The sequence below is a fragment of the Bufo gargarizans genome, chromosome 4 (assembly GCF_014858855.1).
Source record: "Bufo gargarizans isolate SCDJY-AF-19 chromosome 4, ASM1485885v1, whole genome shotgun sequence".
NCBI classification, from domain to species: Eukaryota; Metazoa; Chordata; class Amphibia; order Anura; family Bufonidae; genus Bufo; species Bufo gargarizans.
Window position 1 is genome coordinate 40965652 of NC_058083.1, and position 22984 is coordinate 40988635.

The 22984-nt window shown below is 45.6% G+C and overlaps 1 protein-coding gene across 3 annotated transcripts in view; it reads left to right on the top strand.

Annotated features, from left to right (window-relative positions):
• The window catches only part of LOC122934043 (cytochrome P450 2K6-like), a 116194-nt gene extending 94415 nt beyond the window's left edge, over positions 1 to 21779 (top strand). For all 3 annotated transcript variants that reach the window (XM_044289187.1, XM_044289188.1, XM_044289186.1), the window contains 2 exons: positions 18855 to 18996; positions 20836 to 21779. In XM_044289187.1, coding sequence (XP_044145122.1) covers positions 18855 to 18996; positions 20836 to 21014 — 321 coding nt within the window. In that variant the 3' untranslated portion in view covers positions 21015 to 21779. The remainder of the gene's footprint in view (positions 1 to 18854; positions 18997 to 20835) is intronic.
• Positions 21780 to 22984: the final 1205 nt, after the last annotated feature.

Genomic DNA, 22984 nt, shown 5'->3' on the forward strand with positions numbered 1-22984 from the left:
TACAGGTCCTTCTCAAAAAATTAGCATATTGTGATAAAGTTCATTATTTTCTGTAATGTACTGATAAACATTAGACTTTCATATATTTTAGATTCATTACACACCAACTGAAGTAGTTCAAGCCTTTTATTGTTTTAATATTGATGATTTTGGCATACAGCTCATGAAAACCCAAATTTCCTATCTAAAAAAATTAGCATATTTCATCCGACCAATAAAAGAAAAGTGTTTTTAATACAAAAAAAAGTCAACCTTCAAATAATTATGTTTAGTTATGCACTCAATACTTGGTCGGGAATCCTTTTGCAGAAATCACTGCTTCAATGCGGCGTGGCATGGAGGCAATCAGCCTGTGGCACTGCTGAGGTGTTATGGAGGCCCAGGATGCTTCGATAGCGGCCTTAAGCCCACCCAGAGTGTTGGGTCTTGCGTCTCTCAACTTTCTCTTCCCAATATCCCACAGATTCTCTATGGGGTTCAGGTCAGGAGAGTTGGCAGGCCAATTGAGCACAGTAATACCATGGTCAGTAAACCATTTACCAGTGGTTTTGGCGCTGTGAGCAGGTGCCAGGTCGTGCTGAAAAATGAAATCTTCATCTCCATAAAGCTTTTCAGCAGATGGAAGCATGAAGTGCTCCAAAATCTCCTGATAGCTAGCTGCATTGACCCTGCCCTTGATAAAACACAGTGGACCAACACCAGCAGCTGACATGGCACCCCAGACCATCACTGACTGTGGGTACTTGACACTGGACTTCAGGCATTTTGGCATTTCCCTCTCCCCAGTCTTCCTCCAGACTCTGGCACCTTGATTTCCGAATGACATGCAAAATTTGCTTTCATCCGAAAAAAGTACTTTGGACCACTGAGCAACAGTCCAGTGCTGCTTCTCTGTAGCCCAGGTCAGGCGCTTTGTCACAACCAGACAGCTGAGAAGCTCTGACAGAGGCCTTTCAGAACCTCCTCCTTGAATTTCTGTGTTGTGGTATTCAGCTCCTCCTCTCGTCAGCCTCTCTCAGCTGTCATGTCTTAATTGCTTCCCTTTAAATGCCTCCCCAGAATGCTTTTCTGGGCGGCTTATATTTCTTCCTGGAGTGTGTGTGCACGCTGATCTGTCCTCCTGTTTGCTTCAAAGCTAAGTGTACTTTTATATGTTTATATCTGTTTGCTGGATCCCAGATGACCCTGACTCCCTCCGTGTCTTGTGTAGGGAGCCGGTGGTCGTGTCCCCTCACTATAGTAGGGTGCTCAGGGCTTTATAGTCAAGGTTCGTGGATATGCAAACCTCCACCATTAGGATCTTTGCATAGGCTGAGCAGCCAGGGAAAGTGCCAGGTCTTCAGCAGGGGTCTCCCTTGGTTCCTTAGTTTTTGGATCCAGCGAGTCGTTTATACATGTTGCTTTGCCTTGTTACCTGTACACATTCCGTGACATTATAAGCCGCCAAAACCGTCTTAAGCATGGATCCGCTTTCACTTTTGGCTGAACGCTTCCAGGGTCTTTCATTGGAGGTAGCTGACCTCCGTAAGACTTTGTCTCAGCTTCAAGTGACCGGTTCAGCTTGCGTTCATGGAGCTTGTTCTGAGCCTAAGATCTCGCTCCCGGATACGTTCTCCGGGGGTAGTGAGAATTTTGTGCGTTTTAGAGAGGCTTGCAAACTCCATTTTCGCCTTCTTCCCCATTCTTCTGGTGATGAGGAACGGAGGGTGGGGATCATTATATCGCTGCTCAGGGGTAACGCTCAGTCCTGGGCCTTTTCGCTGCCGGAGGGGGCACGGCCCCTCCGTTCAGTGGATGAATTCTTTTTAGCCCTGGGTCAGATATATGATGATCCGGATCGTATTGCTCTGGCGGAGTCTAGACTACGTCTCCTATGCCAGGGTAGACAATCCGCAGAAATATACTGCTCAGAATTTCGGAGTTGGGCAGCTGATACTGGTTGGAATGATGCTGCACTCCGAAGTCAATTTTGCCATGGTCTTTCAGAGGGATTGAAAGATGCATTTGCCTTTCATGAAAGGCCTATTTCTTTGGACTCTGCTATGTCTCAGGCCGTTCGTATTGACAGGCGTCTTAGAGAGAGAGGAGAGATCTCTCTTTCCTGTCATACTCGGTCCCAGGACTGTGCAGCGGTCCCATTCTCTGCGCAGGGGTCTCAGTCGCTGTCAGCCCCTTCTGAGCAGGAGCCCATGCAGCTGGGGTTGATTGCTTCTGACAATAGAAGATTCAGCCCGCATGAGAGGGTTTGTTTTTGTTGTGGAGGTATTAATCATTTGGCAAATATTTGTCCCTCTAGGAGATTCAGGCAGTTCTCTGGGTATAATAAAGAAACAAAGAGGAAAAAATCTTTGAAAAATGTTCCGTCTGTTACTATTGGCAGGATTGAGGTGGAAATTGAAGATTTTCCGTTTGCTTGTAGTTCCCGTTTTGTCCTGCCGGCTAGGGTGGCGCTAGAGAGCAAGAACATTTTTTGTGAGATTTTTGTGGATAGTGGAGCAGCGGTTAATCTCATTGATAATCACTTTGCGATAACTCATGGTTTCCAGGTGTGCGCTTTGAGAAAGGATATTCCTGTGTTTTCTATCGATTCCGCTCCACTTTCTCAGAAGTCATTAAAGGGCATAGTTCACAATATCCGTTTAATTGTGAGTGATGCTCATGTTGAGGATGTGTCATGTTTCGTCCTTAGCGGTTTGCCGACTCCTCTAGTGTTGGGGCTACCCTGGCTCACTAAACATAACCCCACCATTGATTGGCAAGCAAGGCAAATAAATGGTTGGAGTGACTTTTGCAGAGAGAATTGCCTCACGACATCTGTTTCTGAGGTTGCTACTAAGACTGTACCATCTTTTCTCTCTGAATTTTCGGATGTCTTCTCTGAGAGTGGAGTTCAGGATTTGCCCCCGCACAGGGAGTACGATTGCCCTATTAATCTCATCCCAGACGCCAAGCTGCCTAAATCTCGTTTATACAATCTTTCCCAACCTGAGAGGATCGCTATGCGTACTTATATCTCTGAGAGTCTGAGAAAGGGACACATACGACCCTCAAAGTCACCTGTTGCCGCTGGTTTTTTCTTTGTTAAGAAAAAAGATGGTTCTTTAAGACCTTGTCTGGATTTCAGGGAGCTGAACAATATCACAATTCGTGACCCTTATCCGCTTCCTCTGATCCCGGACCTGTTTAACCAGGTTGTTGGGGCTAAAGTCTTTTCCAAATTAGATTTAAGAGGGGCATACAACCTGGTCAGGGTCAGAGAAGGGGACGAATGGAAGACGGCCTTCAATACCCCTGAGGGCCATTTTGAGAATTTGGTTATGCCTTTTGGGTTGATGAATGCCCCAGCCGTTTTTCAGCATTTCGTGAACAGCATTTTTTATCATTTGATGGGAAAATTTGTATTGGTGTATTTGGATGACATTTTGATTTTTTCTCCCGATTTCAAAACTCATAAGGAACATTTACGTCAGGTCTTGCTCATCCTGCGGGAGAATAAACTATATGCGAAACTGGAAAAATGTGTGTTTGCGGTTCCAGAAATTCAATTTCTGGGGTTTCTTCTCTCCGCTTCTGGTTTTCGCATGGACCCCGAGAAGGTCCGCGCTGTGCTTGAGTGGGAGCTTCCTGAGAATCAAAAGGCGCTGATGCGTTTTTTGGGCTTTGCCAATTATTACAGGAAGTTCATTTTGAATTATTCTTCTATTGTTAAACCACTCACTGATATGACCAGAAAGGGGGTAGATTTTTCTTCTTGGTCAGTAGAGGCGCGTAAGGCCTTTTCTGATATCAAGGAGAGTTTTGCTTCCGCTCCCATCTTGGTGCAACCTGATGTTTCATTACCCTTCATAGTTGAGGTTGATGCTTCTGAGGTGGGTGTGGGGGCGGTCTTGTCTCAGGGTTCCTCTCCTGCCAATTGGCGACCGTGTGCCTTTTTCTCAAGAAAACTCTCCTCCGCAGAGAGAAATTACGATGTGGGAGATAGGGAATTGTTGGCCATCAAGTTGGCTTTTGAGGAATGGCGCCATTGGCTAGAGGGGGCCAGACACCCTATTACCGTATTTACTGACCATAAAAATCTGGCCTACTTGGAGTCAGCCAAGCGTCTGAACCCGAGACAGGCCAGATGGTCGTTGTTCTTTTCTAGGTTTAATTTTGTTGTCACGTTCCGCCCTGGAGTTAAGAATGTGAAGGCAGATGCCCTGTCACGTTGTTTTCCGGGAGGCGGGAATTTTGAAGACCCGGGTCCCATTTTGGCTGAAGGTGTGGTGGTCTCTGCTCTTTTTCCTGAATTGGAGGCAGAGGTGCAGGCAGCCCAGTCAGAGGCTCCTGATCTTTGTCCTCCTGGGAGGTTGTTTGTGCCTCTCGCTTTAAGACACAAGATTTTTAAAGAACACCACGATACGGTCCTTGCTGGGCACCCGGGGGTAAGAGCCACACTGGATCTCATTGCTCGGAGATTCTGGTGGCCTGCGCTTCGTAAGTCGGTTGAGGGTTTTGTGGCAGCCTGCGAGACTTGCGCTCGTGCCAAGGTCCCTCATTCACGGCCATCAGGTCCTCTCCTTCCCTTACCCATTCCTTCCCGTCCTTGGACACATCTGTCCATGGACTTTATCACGGACCTGCCTCGTTCCTCGGGGAAGACTGTGATTCTGGTGGTGGTGGACCGTTTTAGCAAAATGGTGCATTTCATCCCTTTTCCTGGTTTGCCCAATGCTAAGACGCTGGCGCAGGCATTTGTTGATCACATTGTCAAGTTGCACGGTATTCCTTCAGACATAGTCTCTGATAGGGGCACGCAGTTTGTTTCCAGATTCTGGAAGGCTTTCTGTTCTCGCTTGGGGGTTCGGTTGTCATTCTCTTCTGCTTTCCACCCGCAGTCGAATGGCCAGACAGAGCGCGTCAATCAGAATCTGGAGACATATCTGCGTTGTTTTGTGGCGGAGAATCAAGAGGATTGGTGTTCTTTTTTGTCCCTTGCTGAGTTTGCTTTAAATAACCGTCGTCAGGAGTCCTCTGATAAGTCACCATTTTTTGGTGCATATGGGTTTCATCCACAGTTTGGGACTTTCTCGGGAGAGGGGTCTTCTGGTTTACCTGATGAGGACAGATTCTCCTCGTCTTTGTCATCTATTTGGCAAAAGATTCAAGATAATCTAAAGAGCATGAGTGAGAGATATAAGCGTGTGGCTGATAAGAGACGTGTGCTTGGTCCGGACCTGAATGTTGGTGATCTGGTGTGGTTGTCTACCAAGAATATCAAATTGAAGGTTCCCTCCTGGAAGTTGGGTCCTAGGTTTATTGGGCCTTACAAAATCCTGTCTGTCATCAATCCTGTTGCATACCGTCTTGATCTTCCTCAGACTTGGAAGATCCATAATGTTTTTCATAAGTCCTTATTGAAACCTTATGTTCAACCCATTGTACCCTCGCCTTTGCCTCCTCCTCCGATTATGGTTGATGGGAATCTTGAATTTCAGGTCTCTAGGATTGTGGATTCTCGTCTTGTCCGCGGTTCTCTTCAGTACCTTGTTCAGTGGGAGGGGTATGGTCCTGAGGAGAGGATGTGGGTCCCAGTGACGGACATTAAGGCCTCTCGTCTCATCAGGGCATTCCATAGGTCCCATCCTGAGAAGGTGGGCTCTGAGTGTCCGGAGTCCACTCGTAGAGGGAGGGGTACTGTCACAACCAGACAGCTGAGAAGCTCTGACAGAGGCCTTTCAGAACCTCCTCCTTGAATTTCTGTGTTGTGGTATTCAGCTCCTCCTCTCGTCAGCCTCTCTCAGCTGTCATGTCTTAATTGCTTCCCTTTAAATGCCTCCCCAGAATGCTTTTCTGGGCAGCTTATATTTCTTCCTGGAGTGTGTGTGCACGCTGATCTGTCCTCCTGTTTGCTTCAAAGCTAAGTGTACTTTTATATGTTTATATCTGTTTGCTGGATCCCAGATGACCCTGACTCCCTCCGTGTCTTGTGTAGGGAGCCGGTGGTCGTGTCCCCTCACTATAGTAGGGTGCTCAGGGCTTTATAGTCAAGGTTCGTGGATATGCAAACCTCCACCATTAGGATCTTTGCATAGGCTGAGCAGCCAGGGAAAGTGCCAGGTCTTCTGCAGGGGTCTCCCTTGGTTCCTTAGTTTTTAGGATCCAGCGAGTCGTTTATACATGTTGCTTTGCCTTGTTACCTGTACACATTCCGTGACACGCTTCTGCCGCTGTTTCTGGTTCAAAAGTGGCTTGACCTGGGGAATGCTGCACCTGTAGCCCATTTCCTGCACACACCTGTACACGGTGGCTCTGGATGTTTCTACTCCAGACTCAGTCCACTGCTTCCGCAGGTCCCCCAAGGTCTGGAATCGGTCCTTCTCCACAATCTTCCTCAGGGTCCGGTCACCTCTTCTCGTTGTGCAGAGTTTTCTGCCACACTTTTTCCTTCCCACAGACTTCCCACTGAGGTGCCTTCATACAGCACTCTGGGAACAGCCTATTCGTTCAGAAATTTCTTTCTGTGTCTTACCCTCTTGCTTGAGGGTGTCAATGATGGCCTTCTGGACAGCAGTCAGGTCGGCAGTCTTACCCATGATTGCGGTTTTGAGTAATGAACCAGGCTAGGAGTTTTTAAAAGCCTCAGGAATCTTTTGCAGGTGTTTAGAGTTAATTAGTTGATTCAGATGATTAGGTTAATAGCTCGTTTAGAGAACCTTTTCATGATATGCAAATTTTTTGAGATAGGAATTTTGGGTTTTCATGAGCTGTATGCCAAAATCATCAATATTAAAACAATAAAAGGCTTGAACTACTTCAGTTGGTGTGTAATGAATCTAAAATATATGAAAGTCTAATGTTTATCAGTACATTACAGAAAATAAGGAAATTTATCACAATATGCTAATTTTTTTAGAAGGACCTGTATATTCGCTATATTGCTATAACGTTGTTTTTTAGAATATTCGTCATATTCTAAAACTTGAAATTAGAGCAATATAGCGAATATTCGTGAAATACACACATAGACTTCAATTTAGCTAATATAGTGCTATAGTATTTTTTTAGTATTTTTAGTGTACATTTTTTCCAAATCTGAACTTCAGAAGAGACAAATAAAAAGACTATAAAAAAGATTATAGCACTATATTAGCTAAATTGCAGTCTATATGTGTATTTTACGAATATTCGCTATATTGCGATAACTTTGTTTTTTAGAATATTCGTAATATTCTAAAACAAGAATATATAGCAATATAGCGAATATTCGTAAAATACACATATTAGCCATAGCCATAGCCAACGAATAGGAAAGTTGCCTTATACAGTTAAAAGAAAATCGCAATACGCGAATAATTAAATCGCATATTATTCGCGATAAATAGAATAATGACGATTTCGATTTCGACAAATATAAGACGAATATTCAATCGAATATTCGCGAAATATCACAAAATCAAATATGGTACCTCATCACTAGTCCTCAATCAGATTTGAACATAGGACCACAGTGCCGTAGTGCATCACTGCTAACCACTGAATCACCATGATGCCCATATATTACATTAATAGCCATGAGTGGTCTGGTGTAATGTTACACTTCTGCTATGGCAGCCACTGTAATGACAAATACTACTCCAGCAAAAAGCTGTTTATTGGTAAAACATGGTGGTTCTTAAACTAATTAACGGCTCATGCACACGACCATATGCATTTTTACAGCAGAATGGAACAGCTGGACCCTGATAAAACAGTCCTATCCTTGTCCGTAATACAAGTAATGTATAATACATGTATAATACATGTATAATACATAATTTTTTTGAGGAACAGACATACGGACATAAGGAAATATAATGCACACAAAATTGAAATGAATGGTTCTGCATTACGGTCCGCAAAAAAAATGAATATGTTCATGTGCATGAGCCCTAAAGCTCACATTTTGCAGGAGATCTACCAGGTACAGCAGTCCAAATGACTAAATGATGAGCATTTCTACAACACACATACTCATTAGTTGGACTGGGTGTCCCCAAGGCAACTGCGATAAGGATGCTGTTCGCAAGTCAAAACCCAGGGCAGGTGGGGTTCAGGCCGTGTAACGGATGCCCTGTGGAATACCAGCCTTGTTCAATTATTCACACTTGCTTCATGGTTTCCATTTACCGCATAGCAGAAATTACAGTGCATAGCTGGATTTCTTGCATGATGGCTACCACTGGTGACTGGAGTTGAGAGAACACCTGGATGTTCGGGTTCGAGAAGTTCGGCCGAACTTCCCGGAAATGTTCGGGTTCGGGATCCGAACCCGACCCGAACTTCGTCCCGAACCCCATTGAAGTCAATGGGGACCCAAACTTTTTGGCACTAAAAAGGCTGTAAAACAGCCCAGGAAAGAGCTAGAGGGCTGCAAAAGGCAGCAACATGTAGGTAAATCCCCTGCAAACAAATGTGGATAGGGAAATGAATAAAAATAAAATAAATAAAAATTAACCAATATCAATTGGAGAGAGGTCCCATAGCAGAGAATCTGGCTTCACGTCACCCACCACTGTAACAGTCCATTGTCAGATATTTAGGCCCAGGCACCCAGGCAGAGGAGAGAGGTCCCTTAACAGAGAATCTGGCTTCATGTCAGCAGAGAATCAGTCTTCATGTCATAGCAGAGAATCATGCTTCACGTCACCCAACACTGGAACAGTCCATTGTCAGATATTTAGGCCCCGGCACCCAGGCAGAGGAGAGAGGTCCCGTAACAGAGAATCTGGCTTCATGTCAGCAGAGAATCAGTCTTCATGTCATAGCAGAGAATCATGCTTTACGTCACCCAACACTGGAACAGTCCATTGCCAGATATTTAGGCCCAGGCACCCAGGCAGAGGAGAGAGGTCCCGTAACAGAGAATCTGGCTTCATGTCAGCAGAGAATCAGTCTGCATGTCATAGCAGAGAATCAGGCTTCACGTCACCCACCACTGTAACAGTCCATTGTCATATATTTAGGCCCAGGCACCCAGGCAGAGGAGAGAGGTCCCGTAACAGAGAATCTGACTTCATATCAGCAGAGAATCAGTCTTCATGTCATAGCAGAGAATCATGCTTTACGTCACCCAACACTGGAACAGTCCATTGTCAGATATTTAGGCCCAGGCACCCAGGCAGAGGAGAGAGGTCCCGTAACAGAGAATCTGGCTTTATGTCAGCAGAGAATAAGTCTTCATGTCATAGCAGAGAACCAGGCTTCACGTCACCCAACACTGGAACAGTCCATTGTCAGATATTTAGACCCAGGAACCCAGGCAGAGGAGAGAGGTCCCGTAACAGAGAATCTGGCTTCATGTCAGCAGAGAATCAGTCTTCATGACATAGCAGAGAATCAGACTTCACGTCACCCACCACTGTAACAGTCCATTGTCATATATTTAGGCCCCGGCACCCAGGCAGAGGAGAGAGGTCCCATAACAGAGAATCTGGCTTCATGTCAGCAGAGAATCAGTCTTCATGTCATAGCAGAGAATCATGCTTTACGTCACCCAACACTGGAACAGTCCATTGTCAGATATTTAGGCCCAGGCACCCAGGCAGAGGAGAGAGGTCCCGTAACAGAGAATCTGGCTTTATGTCAGCAGAGAATCAGTCTTCATGTCATAGCAGAGAATCAGGCTGCACGTCACCCAACACTGGAACAGTCCATTGTCAGATATTTAGACCCAGGCAGAGGAGAGAGGTCCCGTAACAGAGAATCTGGCTTCATGTCAGCAGAGAATCAGTCTTCATGTCATAGCAGAGAATCAGACTTCACGTCACCCACCACTGTAACAGTCCATTGTCATATATTTAGGCCCCGGCACCCAGGCAGAGGAGAGAGGTCCCATAACAGAGAATCTGGCTTCATGTCAGCAGAGAATCAGTCTGCATGTCATAGCAAAGAATCAGACTTCACGTCACCCACCACTGTAACAGTCCATTGTCATATATTTAGGCAGTGGTGTATCTAGGTTTTGTGCTGCCCTAGGCGAGACTAAACTTGGGCACCCCCCTAATAAAAAGTTGACACACCCCTTCCTGTCAAGGCCAAACCCCTTCCTCTGTAAACCCCATCCCTTCCTCTTTAGGCTCCACCCTTTCCTGTTCGAGCTAGCGATAGTACAGTATTAACCCCTCCCTAATTCTCCCCCCTCTAACCACCCAACGGGTCCCAACCCCCTTACCCCATAAAACAACTAAGTAATTCATGTTTTGTGAATTACTGTAATTTAAGTACTTACAGTTTTTGAAGACAGCAGGCTCAGGGATCAGTGCATTAGTGACCGGGGCCTGGCCTCAGTTTTCACGGTGACCGTGTGCAGGATCCGTTCTGCACTTGGAGGAGATAAGGCTCACCCTAGCGTTGCCGGCCCGTGAATCCACCTCCGTGTGACGTCACAACGGCAACCTGCGGATGCAAAAGGCAGGGGAGGTCGGGAGGAAGTCAGGAGGAGGAGGAAGTAAGTCTTTCAACTTCTTCACTATGCAGCGCCGGCGATGCCACTCGCATAGTGAAGGATCGGATCGGACAAGGGGCAAAAAAAATATTTAGCATATTGTGTAACTATCACTTGTGATAGATACACCCCTGTATTTAGGCCCAGGCACCCAGGCAGAGGAGAGAGGTCCCGTAACAGAGAATCTGGCTTCATTTCAGCAGAGTATCAGTCTTCATGTCATAGCAGAGAATCAGGCTTCACGTCACCCAACACTGGAACAGTCCATTGTCAGATATTTAGGCCCCGGCACCCAGACAGAGGAGAGGTTCATTCAACTTTGGGTTGCCCCGCAATATAATGGTAAAATGAAAATAAATATAGGATTGAATGAGGAAGTGCCCTGGAGTACAATAATATATGGTTAAGGGGAGGTAGTTAATGTCTAATCTGCACAAGGGATGGACAGGTCCTGTGGGATCCATGCCTGGTTCATTTTTATGAATGTCAGCTTGTCCACATTGGCTGTAGACAGGCGGCTGCATTTGTCTGTAATGACGCCCCCTGCCGTGCTGAATACACGTTCAGACAAAACGCTGGCCGCCGGACAGGCCAGCGCCTCCAAGGCATAAATGGCTAGCTCTGGCCACGTGGACAATTTAGAGACCCAGAAGTTGAATGGGGCCGAACCATCAGTCAGTACATGGAGGGGTGTGCACACGTACTGTTCCACCATGTTAGTGAAATGTTGCCTCCTGCTAACACGTTGCGTATCAGGTGGTGGTGCAGTTAGCTGTGGCGTGTTGACAAAAGTTTTCCACATCTCTGCCATGCTAACCCTGCCCTCAGAGGAGCTGGCCGTGACACAGCTGCCTTGGCCTTGGGCTTCCACTTGTTCCCCTGTGACATTTGGGAATGCTCTCAGTAGCGCGTCTACCAACGTGCGCTTGTACTCGCGCATCTTCCTATCACGCTCCAGTGCAGGAAGTAAGGTGGGCACATTGTCTTTGTACCGTGGATCCAGCAGGGTGGCAACCCAGTAGTCCGCACACGTTAAAATGTGGGCAACTCTGCTGTCGTTGCGCAGGCACTGCAGCATGTAGTCGCTCATGTGTGCCAGGCTGCCCAGAGGTAAGGACAAGCTGTCCTCTGTGGGAAGCGTATCGTCATCGTCCTGCGTTTCCCCCCAGCCACGCACCAGTGATGGGCCCGAGCTGCGTTGGGTGCCACCCCGCTGTGACCATGCTTCATCCTCATCCTCCTCCACCTCCTCCTCATCCTCCTCGTCCTCCAGTAGTGGGCCCTGGCTGGCCACATTTGTACCTGGCCTCTGCTGTTGCAAAAAACCTCCCTCTGAGTCACTTCGAAGAGACTGGCCTGAAAGTGCTAAAAATGACCCCTCTTCCTCCTCCTCCTCCTCCTCCTCCTCCTCCTCCTCCTGGGCCACCTCCTCTTCCATCATCGCCCTAAGTGTTTTCTCAAGGAGACATAGAAGTGGTATTGTAACGCTGATAACGGCGTCATCGCCACTGGCCATGTTGGTGGAGTACTCGAAACAGCGCAACAGGGCACACAGGTCTCGCATGGAGGCCCAGTCATTGGTGGTGAAGTGGTGCTGTTCCGCAGTGCGACTGACCCGTGCGTGCTGCAGCTGAAACTCCACTATGGCCTGCTGCTGCTCGCACAGTCTGTCCAGCATGTGCAAGGTGGAGTTCCACCTAGTGGGCACGTCGCATATGAGGCGGTGAGCGGGAAGGCCGAAGTTACGCTGTAGCGCAGACAGGCGAGCAGCGGCAGGATGTGAACGCCGGAAGCGCAAACAAAAGGCTCGCACTTTATGGAGCAGCTCTGACATGTCGGGGTAGTTGTGAATGAACTTCTGCACCACCAAATTCAGCACATGCGCCAAGCAAGGGATGTGCGTCAAAACGGCTAGTCCCAGAGCTGCAACGAGATTACGCCCATTATCGCATACCACCAGGCAAGAGGCTCACCGGCAGCAACCACTCGTCGGTCTGTTGTTCTATACCCCGCCACAACTCCTGTGCGGTGTGGGGCCTGTCCCCCAAACATATGAGTTTCAGAATGGCCTGCTGACGTTTACCCCGGGCTGTGCTGAAGTTGGTGGTGAAGGTGTGTGGCTGACTGGATGAGCAGGTGGAAGAAGAGGAGGAGGAAGCCGAGTAGGAGGAGGAGGCAACAGGAGGCAAAGAATGTTGCCCTGCGATCCTTGGCGGAGGAAGGACGTGCGCCAAACAGCTCTCCGCCTGGGCCCAGCCGCCACTACATTTACCCAGTGTGCAGTTAGGGAGATATAGCGTCCCTGGCCGTGCTTACTGGTCCACGTATATGTGGTTAGGTGGACCTTGCCACAGATGGCGTTGCGCAGTGCACACTTGATTTTATCGGATACTTGGTTGTGCAGGGAAGGCACGGCTCTCTTGGAGAAGTAGTGCCGTCTGGGAACAACATACTGTGGGACAGCAAGCGACATGAGCTGTTTGAAGCTATCTGTGTCCACCAGCCTAAATGACAGCATTTCATAGGCCAGTAGTTTAGAAATGCTGGCATTCAGGGCCAGGGATCGAGGGTGGCTAGGTGGGAATTTACGCTTTCTCTCAAATGTTTGTGAGATGGAGAGCTGAACGCTGGCGTGTGACATAGTTGAGATGCTTAGTGACGGAGGTGGTGGTGTTGGTGGTACATCCTCTGTTTGCTGGGCGGCAGGTGCCAACGTTCCTCCAGAGGCGGAGGAAGAGGCCGAGGCGGCAGCAGCAGAAGAGGCCGAGGCGGCAGCAGCAGAAGAGGTAGCAGGGGGAGCCTTGTTTTTAAGGTGTTTACTCCACTGCAGTTCATGCTTTTCATGCAGGTGCCTGGTCATGCAGGTTGTGCTAAGGTTCAGAACGTTAATGCCTCGCTTCAGGCTCTGATGGCACAGCGTGCAAACCACTCGGGTCTTGTCGTCAGCACATTGTTTGAAGAAGTGCCATGCCAGGGAACTCCTTGAAGCTGCCTTTGGAGTGCTCGGTCCCAGATGGCGGCGGTCATTAGCAGGCGGAGTCTCTTGGCGGCGGGTGTTCTGCTTTTGCCCACTGCTCCCTCTTCTGCTATGCTGTTGGCTCGGTCTCACCACTGCCTCTTCCTCCGAACTGTGAAAGTCAGTGGCACGACCTTCATTCCATGTGGGGTCTAGGACCTCATCGTCCCCTGCATCGTCTTCCACCCAGTCTTGATCCCTGACCTCCTGTTCAGTCTGCACACTGCAGAAAGACGCAGCAGTTGGCACCTGTGTTTCGTCATCATCATCAGAGACGTGCTGAGGTGGTATTCCCATGTCCTCATCATCAGGAAACATAAGTGGTTGTGCGTCAGTGCATTCTATGTCTTTCACCGCTGGGGAAGGGCTAGGTGGATGCCCTTGGGAAACCCTGCCAGCGGAGTCTTCAAACAGCATAAGAGACTTCTGCATAACTTGAGGCTCAGACAGATTCCCTGGTATGCATGGGGGTGATGTGACAGACTGATGGGCTTGGTTTTCAGGCGCCATCTGTGCGCTTTCTGCTGAAGACTGGGTGGGAGATAATGTGAACGTGCTGGATCCACTGTCGGCCACCCAATTGACTAATGCCTGTACCTGCTCAGGCCTTACCATCCTTAGAACGGCATTGGGCCCCACCAAATATCGCTGTAAATTCTGGCGGCTACTGGGACCTGAGGTAGTTGGTACACTAGGACGTGGGGCTGTGGCAGAACGGCCACGTCCTCTCCCAGCACCAGAGGGTCCACTAACACCACCACGACCATGTCCGCGTCCGCGTCCCTTACTAGATGTTTTCCTCATTGTTACCGTTCACCACAATAAGAAAAATATTATTTGGCCCAATGTATTGAATTCAAATTCAGGCCTTTTTTTACAGACACCTAACACTATCTGGCTATCTATTTAGGTACCGTATTACACTAATACAGGCACAGCAGTAACAACAGATTTAGCTGAATATAAATTTGAGGCCTAGTATTTAGGCGCTGGATGACAGGTATACGTTTACTGACAGAATTAGACTTGGAATTGCAAAATAGCGTGTGTGTGAAGTTATTGAGAATAACCCTATCTGCACCGTGAATCTTATATACCCTTTTAGGGATAGATTTAAAGTAGGTCTGATACAGCAGAAACCACTAAATTAGGAAATTGCTAAATTGGGAATTGTTTTTCAACCCAGAACTAAAACTGTGCTTTGACGGACACTAAATAACTTGACCAGCTACAGCAATAATGACAGATTTGGATGAATATAAATTTGAGGCCTATTTTTTAGGCGCTGGGTGACAGGTATACGTTTACACACAGAATTAGACTTGGAATTGCACAGTAGCGTGTGTGTGAAGTTATTGAGAATGACCCTATCTGCACCTTGAATCTTATATACCCTTTTAGGGATAGATTTAAAGTAGGCCTGATACAGCAGAAACCACTAAATTAGGAAATTGCTAAATTGAGAATTGTATTTCAACCCAGAACAAAAACTGTGCTTTGACGGACACTAAATAACTTGACCAGCCTCAGCAATAATGACAGATTTAGATGAATATAAATTTGAGGCCTAGTATTTAGGCGCTGGGTGACAGGTATACGTTTACACACAGAATTAGACTTGGAATTGCACAGTAGCGTGTGTGTGAAGTTATTGAGAATGACCCTATCTGCACCTTGAATCTTATATACCCTTTTAATGAATAGATTTAAAGTAGCCCTGATACAGCAGAAACCACTAATTTAGGAAATTGCTAAGTTGGGAATTGTATTTCAACCCTGAACAAAAATATATCCTTTGCCAGACAGCAGACAGTATTACAATTGGCTGGCCACAGCTGAAACACCAGATTTAGCGTACTGCTATTTTGGCAATTGTATTTCACCCCTCAATAAAATAGCAAGCACAGCCAAGCCCCTGATGTAGGATATAGCCAAAAAATAACCACACTATTGATGGTTAAATGCACTTGGTGACAGCTTCAACCTGATGTAGGATATAGCCAAAAAATAACCACACTATTGAGGGTTAAATGCACTTGGTGACAGCTTGACCCTGATGTAGGATATAGCCAAAAAATAACCACACTATTGATGGTTAAATGCACTTGGTGTGACAGCTTGACCCTGATGTGGGATATAGCCAAAAAACAACCACACTATTGAGGGTTAAATGCACTTGGTGACAGTTTGACCCTGATGTAGGATATAGCCAAAAAATAACCACACTATTGATGGTTAAATGCACTTGGTGACAGCTTGAAACTGATGTAGGATATAGCCAAAAAATAACCACACTATTGATGGTTAAATGCACTTGGTGTGACAGCTTGACCCTGATGTTGGATATGGCCAAAAAAACAACCACACTATTGAGGGTTAAATGCACTTGGTGACAGCTTGACCCTGATGTAGGATATAGCCAAAGAACAACCACACTATTGATGGTTAAATGCACTTGGTGACAGGCTCAGCTTGCCCCTGATGTAGTATGTGGCCAAAAAATAACCACACTATTGATGGTTAAATGCACTTGGTGTGACAGCTTGACCCTGATGTAGGATATAGCCAAAAAACAACCACACTATTGAGGGTTAAATGCACTTGGTGACAGGCTCAGCTTGCCCCTGATGTAGGATATAGCCAAAAAATAACCACACTATTGCTGGTTAAATGTACTTGGTGGCAGCTTGTGCTGGCGCACCACAAGACACAAAATGGGCCGCCGATCACCCCAGAAAAAAGTGAATGAAAAACGCTCTGGGCAGCCTAAAAACAGTGAGCAGTTGAATAGCAGCAGTTCAATGATCCACAGCTGCAGATCGATCTCTGAATGAAGTCTTGTGGAGGAGTTAATCACTGCCTAATCTCGCCCTAACGTCGCAGCTGCAACCTCTCCCTACACTGATCAGAGCAGAGTGACGTGCGGCGCAACGTGACTCCAGCTTAAATAGAGGCTGGGTCACATGCTGCACTGGCCAATCACAGCCATGCCAATAGTAGGCATGGCTGTGACGGCCTCTTGGGGCAAGTAGTATGACGCTTTGCAGCCTTTCAAAAAGCGCCAAGAAAGCGACGAACACCGAACCCGACCCCAGACTTTTACTAAAATGTTCGGGTTCGGGTCCGTGTCACGGACACCCCAAAATTCGGTACGAACCTGAACTATACAGTTCGGGTTCGCTCATCCCTACTGGTGACCAATGGACCCTACTCACTTGGAATAGGGATTAATGGGTTCTCTCACAGTTTCCATTGCTCTAATAGGAAGAAAAATGATGTATGCAATGTATACTCCAGCACAGATTCCCAGGGGCATAGAGAACCAGGGCTGTATTATAAGCTTATGTTGACCTAGGCACATTTAGTGCTCACACCCCCCTACTAGTTTGGCTGAAGCTGCCTATTGACTTGTAGGTATACAGTAGTTACATAATTGACCAAGTGGTAAAAAATGCTGTTGAAAACACACTTGTTTTTTTTCTGTGATTGCTGTAGTTTTGTGCATTTATGACTTTTACCCTAAAAAATGCATGGCAAATAACCACAACACAAAGTTGCAGCAAACCCAGTATAACAGAATGCAGTTTTAAACTCCTTTTAAATGCAATTTTAACTGTGTTGTTAAAAAACATCTCATCTAAATGTATTATTACTCAGCTGCCAGTACAATATAAACCTAATGTACACATCCAACAGTATCACTGGATGGTGCATGCTATGATGGAAAAATCCTAGCTAGCATTACCCAGCTCTACTTTTACCTTTCACTCAAATGCAACAGACAGGACACGGACATCATCTGTGAGTGGTCTGTATAAAAGTTCATCCATGTTAACAGGCCTGAGCACAAACTAGTCTAATCTTATCTGAATGCCAGGTTTATAGCTACCTCTGTGGCTGCTGCATTTTGTTGTTGTTATACTGAAGAGCTTTACTGATTTAGGCCTCTTTCACACGAGCGTGTCCGGATAAGGTCCGGATGCGTTGCGGCAAACCCGCGCGAGTAGGTACCCAATTGCAGTCAGTTTTGACTGCGGTTGCATTCCGTTGTTCAGTTTTTATCGCGCGGGTGCAATGTGTTTTGCACGCGCGTGATAAAAAACTGAATGTGGTACCCACAGAAGTTCAGGTTTGAGTTCAAGGTTGTGTAGATTGTATTATTTCCCCTTATAACATGGTTATAAGGGAAAATAATAGCATTCTGACTACAGAATGCATAGTACAATAGTGCTGGAGGGGTTAAAAAAATAATAATAATAATTTAACTCACCTTAATCCACTCGTTTGTGCAGCCGGCATCTCTTCTGTCTTCTTCTTTGAGGAATAGGACCTTTGATGACGTCACTGCGCTCATCACATGATCTTTTACCATGGTGATGGATCATGTGACGGACCATGTGATGAGCGCAGTGACGTCACCACAGGTCCTTTTCCTGTGCATAGCAAAGATGAAGACAGAAGAGAAGCCGGGCTGCGCGAACAAGTGGATTAAGGTGACTTACCTTTATTTATATTTTTTTAACCCCTCCAGCCCTATTGTACTAAGCATTCTGTATTAAGAATGATATTATTTTCCCTTATAACCATGTTATAAGGGAAAATAATAATGATCGGGCCTCGATCCCGATCGTATCCTAGCAACCGTACGTGAAAATCTCACCACATCCGCACTTACCTGCGAATGCATGCGGTTTTTACGCAGCCCCATTCACTTCTATGGGGCCTGCGTTGCGTGAAAAACGCACAAAATAGAGATTGCTGCGATTTTCACACAACGCACAAGTGATGCGTGAAAATCCCCACTCATGTGAACAGCCACATAGAAATGAATGGGTCCGGATTCAGTGCGGGTGCAATGCGTTCACCTCATGCATTGCACCCGAGTGGAAAACTCGCCCGTTTGTAAGGGGCCTTAGTGTCAGGGTGTGGATCATGGAATGCTCTACTGTGTGCTAGGCAAATAAATTCTATAGTTGACAGTATACATGTGAATCATATATTGGCTTCCCCTTTACCCGCACCTGACAGCTCTCATGTCTCGTCATCGCTTACTTCTTTTAACTACAGCAGCAAGGTAGGGGATTTAAACATTGCCTTCTTGAAAAGATTACTGGTACATTAGCTATAGGTAAACAGTGTGAAGGTTAAATCTATTGTAACTTGTAGCTACAATCAACAAATGTTAGAGATAAGGAGAAAATCATTAGTTTTCTCTGTAAAGTACTGTCACCACCCTCATTCCAGACACCCTAGGCACAATGTCTCATGTGCCTTGTTGTAAATACTGCCCTGTTGAGAACATAGTCTTAGTGATGAATCTAATGAGTTAAATTCCACTGTAAATATGACCTACGCAAATGTTCAAATCTCCAGGGGACATACGTGATACCGCTACTGACCTCTGTACTATACGACAAGGATCATTTCGCAAAAGCTGATGAGTTCTACCCGGAACACTTTCTGGATTCCAGTGGAAATTTTGTAAGGAAAGAAGCATTCATGGCTTTCTCAGCTGGTGAGTAGTCCTTGCAGATGTCTTCTGGTAGAATAATGACTAGAGCTGAGAACATGTGTCCATAATTACACCAAACTGAGAGCAATACAATCTTATCAATACATGAATTAGCAATTTACAAATATGTGAATGACTTGTGATTACCCCTCCCAATATTATCAACCCAATATTATCAATTTATTACATGGGGACTAGTTACTGTAGTGTGAAAATGACCAGGAGTCATTCTCAGCAAGTGTCACAAAATGTAAGAGTTGTCCTCAGATAAAAATGTGTTTAAACAGGCTCAGAATGATGTCAAAAAGTAAAATAACGCATAATCAACTTAACAATCCCCCAATGCTCCTGGTTGCTATAAAGTAGAAAAGATGAAACGGGGCGGCACCACTGAGTGCCTCTCTGTTTCAAACGCTGGCTCTACGTGTATCCTATCAATACAGCAATGTGGATCTCAGTCCATTTATACGAACAACGTGGAATCCAGATAAGTAGATAAAAGAAAGTAGACAGCACTCACCGCTGAGGGGATCATTCCTTTATTTGCGCTAACTGAGCTTCCTCGCATTCTGTGTAGGAACAGTCCGCCCCAGCCCTGATGCATACATTCAACTTGTATTCAGCATATGTCAAGAATAAAGGAATGAACCCCGCAACGGTGAGTGAGTGCCGTCTACTTTCTTTTATCTACTTATCTGGATTCACCAATGCTCCTGTTCTGGAGCTTTCTGGGCTGTGCCGATCTCTGCTTACTGTCCCTCTCAACACAGGAAATCACGGATTAGCCGATCACTGGCTCGTATAGCAGCCCGGCTTAGCCAGTGATCAACTGAGCCTTCATTTCCTGTTTGTCAAGAGGGACAAGGAAGCAGAGGCTGGAGAGAAAGGGGAAGATCATTCTGAGCTTTTTCTAAAAATGTAAATTGGACAACCACTTGAGGGATACCACAAAAAAAGTATGTGGTAATTATAGGTGACAATTTTCTCCATCAGACAATGATGTTTATCATTATAATTAATTCACTATAACAATGACCCCAGTACAACAAGATTGATGGCCCAGTTAGGCTACTTTCACACTAGCGTTCGATCGGATCCGTTCTGAACGGATCCGATCATAATAATGCAGACGGAGGCTCCGTTCAGAACGGATCTGTCTGCATTATTTTAGCATATAACAGCTAAGTGTGAAAATAGCCTCGTACGGATCCGTCCAGACTTTCAATGTAAAGTCAATGGGGGACGGATCCGCCTGAAGATTGAGCCATATTGTGGCATCTTCAAACGGATCCGTCCCCATTGACTTACATTGTAAGTCTGGACGGATCCGCACGCCTCCGCACGGCCAGGCGGACACCCGAACGCTGCAAGCAGCGTTCAGCTGTCCGCCTGTCCGTGCGGAGGCGAGCGGAGCGGAGGCTGAACGCCGCCAGACTGATGCAGTCTGAGCGGATCCGCTCCATTCAGACTGCATCAGGGCTGGACGGCTGCGTTCGGGTCCGCTCGTGAGCCCCTTCAAACGGAGCTCACGAGCGGACCGACGAACGCTAGTGTGAAAGTAGCCTTAGTTTAACAAAGCATTTTTGGCTCAGAGCGATGACAATATTATTGGAGCAATTCTTGTTTTTGTATTATGTTCTGAAGCACATCCCTGGCTCTGAAGAATTTGCCGAGATTATTTCCATTTTTAAATGTAGGGGTTTATAAAATTGTTCAGAATGGATTGGCCTACTCATAATGTTGTAACACTAGTCCTACCTACGGCCCAAGTTGGAAGTATCCAATTTTTTTACTTGAAAGAATACCCATTTTTTTTCATTATCTAATATTTCATTACTTTAGGTAAAAGAAGTTGTGCTGGAGAGAGCTTGGCCAAAATGGAGCTGTTCCTGTTCTTCACAAGACTACTGCAGAACTTCATGTTCCAGTCTCCTCCTGGGGCTGCACTAGACCTGAACCCTGCGATAGGATTTATAGCTGGACCACTGCCCCATAAGATATGTGCTATACCCCGTGTATAACCTTTGAGTATCTTTGAGTATCACTTACATTGAAAATTCGAACTAGGTTTCTAAGTGGGAACTACCATAAATAAGATGCTACCATTTACCTACTTGTATCCTAAATTTATATGTATGTCTACTAGCCACCAATTGCCCTTGTCTATGCATTGGTAACCTCTTGGGATAACCTACATATGTGGTCCCCATAAGAACAGGAACATAATTGTATACTTTGTGGTTAGCTTGGTGGCACAATCATTTTCAGGAAGTATTTGAAGTACACTATACTTGCATGAATCTAGAAAATGGATAGAGGTCTGTTATGAAGAGATAATACTTTTTAAGCTAATGTCCTCCAAATCAACTCAAGTCAATTTCTTCCAAGTCAACATCCTGCAAACCAGTATGTCTTGAGAGGAACCTTGCAAGGTCAATATAATGGTGATTACATTACAAAGAAATCTATTCAAAATCAACAAGATTTCTTTGTAATTTTAACTACCACATCATTAATCTTCAAGTGCATTTGGATGCTCCACGTGAGCAGGCAATTATCGGGACTGGACCTTTCTTCTTGAAAACTGCCTGCTGGTCAATGTATGTAGGTGAAGAGCTGCATTTACATGCAAGCCATCGCTTGTCTTCATACAGATTCATATTCCTGAGCAGCAGATCGCTGTTCACCCAGCACAATATGCTGCCCAGAAGTGATTATTATTTGCTCATGTATTTTAAAAAAATGAAATATAAAAATTGAAAAATAAAAAAATAGCATCATCGGTATTGCTGCGTCTGAGATTGTGCAAACTGCAAAAATATTAAAGCGGTTGGCCACTTTCTGGCTACTGTTGATCAATGTGTACATACTGTAAGATGACTATATGGCCAATTTCATAAATAGCCTTCGCTGGGATTGCTATATTTCATAAGGTATGCCTCATTGTTAGGTAGATCTTCTGTGTTGTCAACTTAGAGGTACTATGCATAAGATGGCTGCTGATGGAGGGCGATGTGACCAGAGACATTACTCAGTCTTCTCCATTCAAATACTATGCCTGCACTAAATTCCCAACAGTGAAGTGCAAACGGCAGGTGCAGTGTATTTGGAGGCAACATCAGATGAATGTGATTTGTCTGGTCATATGACCCTCCACAGGCAGCCATTTTGTAGAGAATGCCTCCATGTGAACAACACAAAAAAAACTTGGCAAACAAGGGGGCCATATAGAAAATGGCATATAATTTAAAAAAAATACTATATTAGTAAGTGTCATATAATCATCCTACAAACACATTTCTCAACAATAACCAGAACGTGGCCAAACCCTTTAAATTATTTATCTTATGGTGAATGAAAGAGAAAAGTACAAATGGCAGAATTGTCTAAATTTGCTGAATCCTGAAAGAGTTAGGTCTGGTTGAAATTAGGGGTCTGAGATGAGGACTAATTAACATTGGGGGTCTGATTGGGGCTCTGGGCTGAGGCTTGATTAACATTGAGGGCTGTTCTGCCCAGCTGAGTTAGAGAATCATTACAGATCACGTCTACCTCAGTCTTGGTATTTATGAAGTATTTAGTGTGGTTATAGCACCATCTAGCTGTGTTAAGTTGTATTACACTTTGTTTTTCCTGTTACAAAGACTACTGGGTTGTGGGTGGTGCATTGCATTGTGGGAGTGCAAAGCATCCATGGAAAGAGAAGTCTCCAGTCTCCAGGACACATCAGCAGAGCTGTCCTAAGCATGTCTCCTTCTCAAACTCCACCATCCTTGTAAAATCATATCTGGTGAGAGAGATACCTTCATTTCAGGGATATTGTGTGTTGTAGAGCTGTTCAGCTATTTGTAATTGTTACTCAGGGAGTTGTTATTACTGTTATCTAGACATGTAATCCTATGTACAGGCAGCCATTTTACCATGTGCTTTCACTGTCAATGCAAATGTTATAGTACATGCTATCCATGCTTAATACTTACACATGTTATTT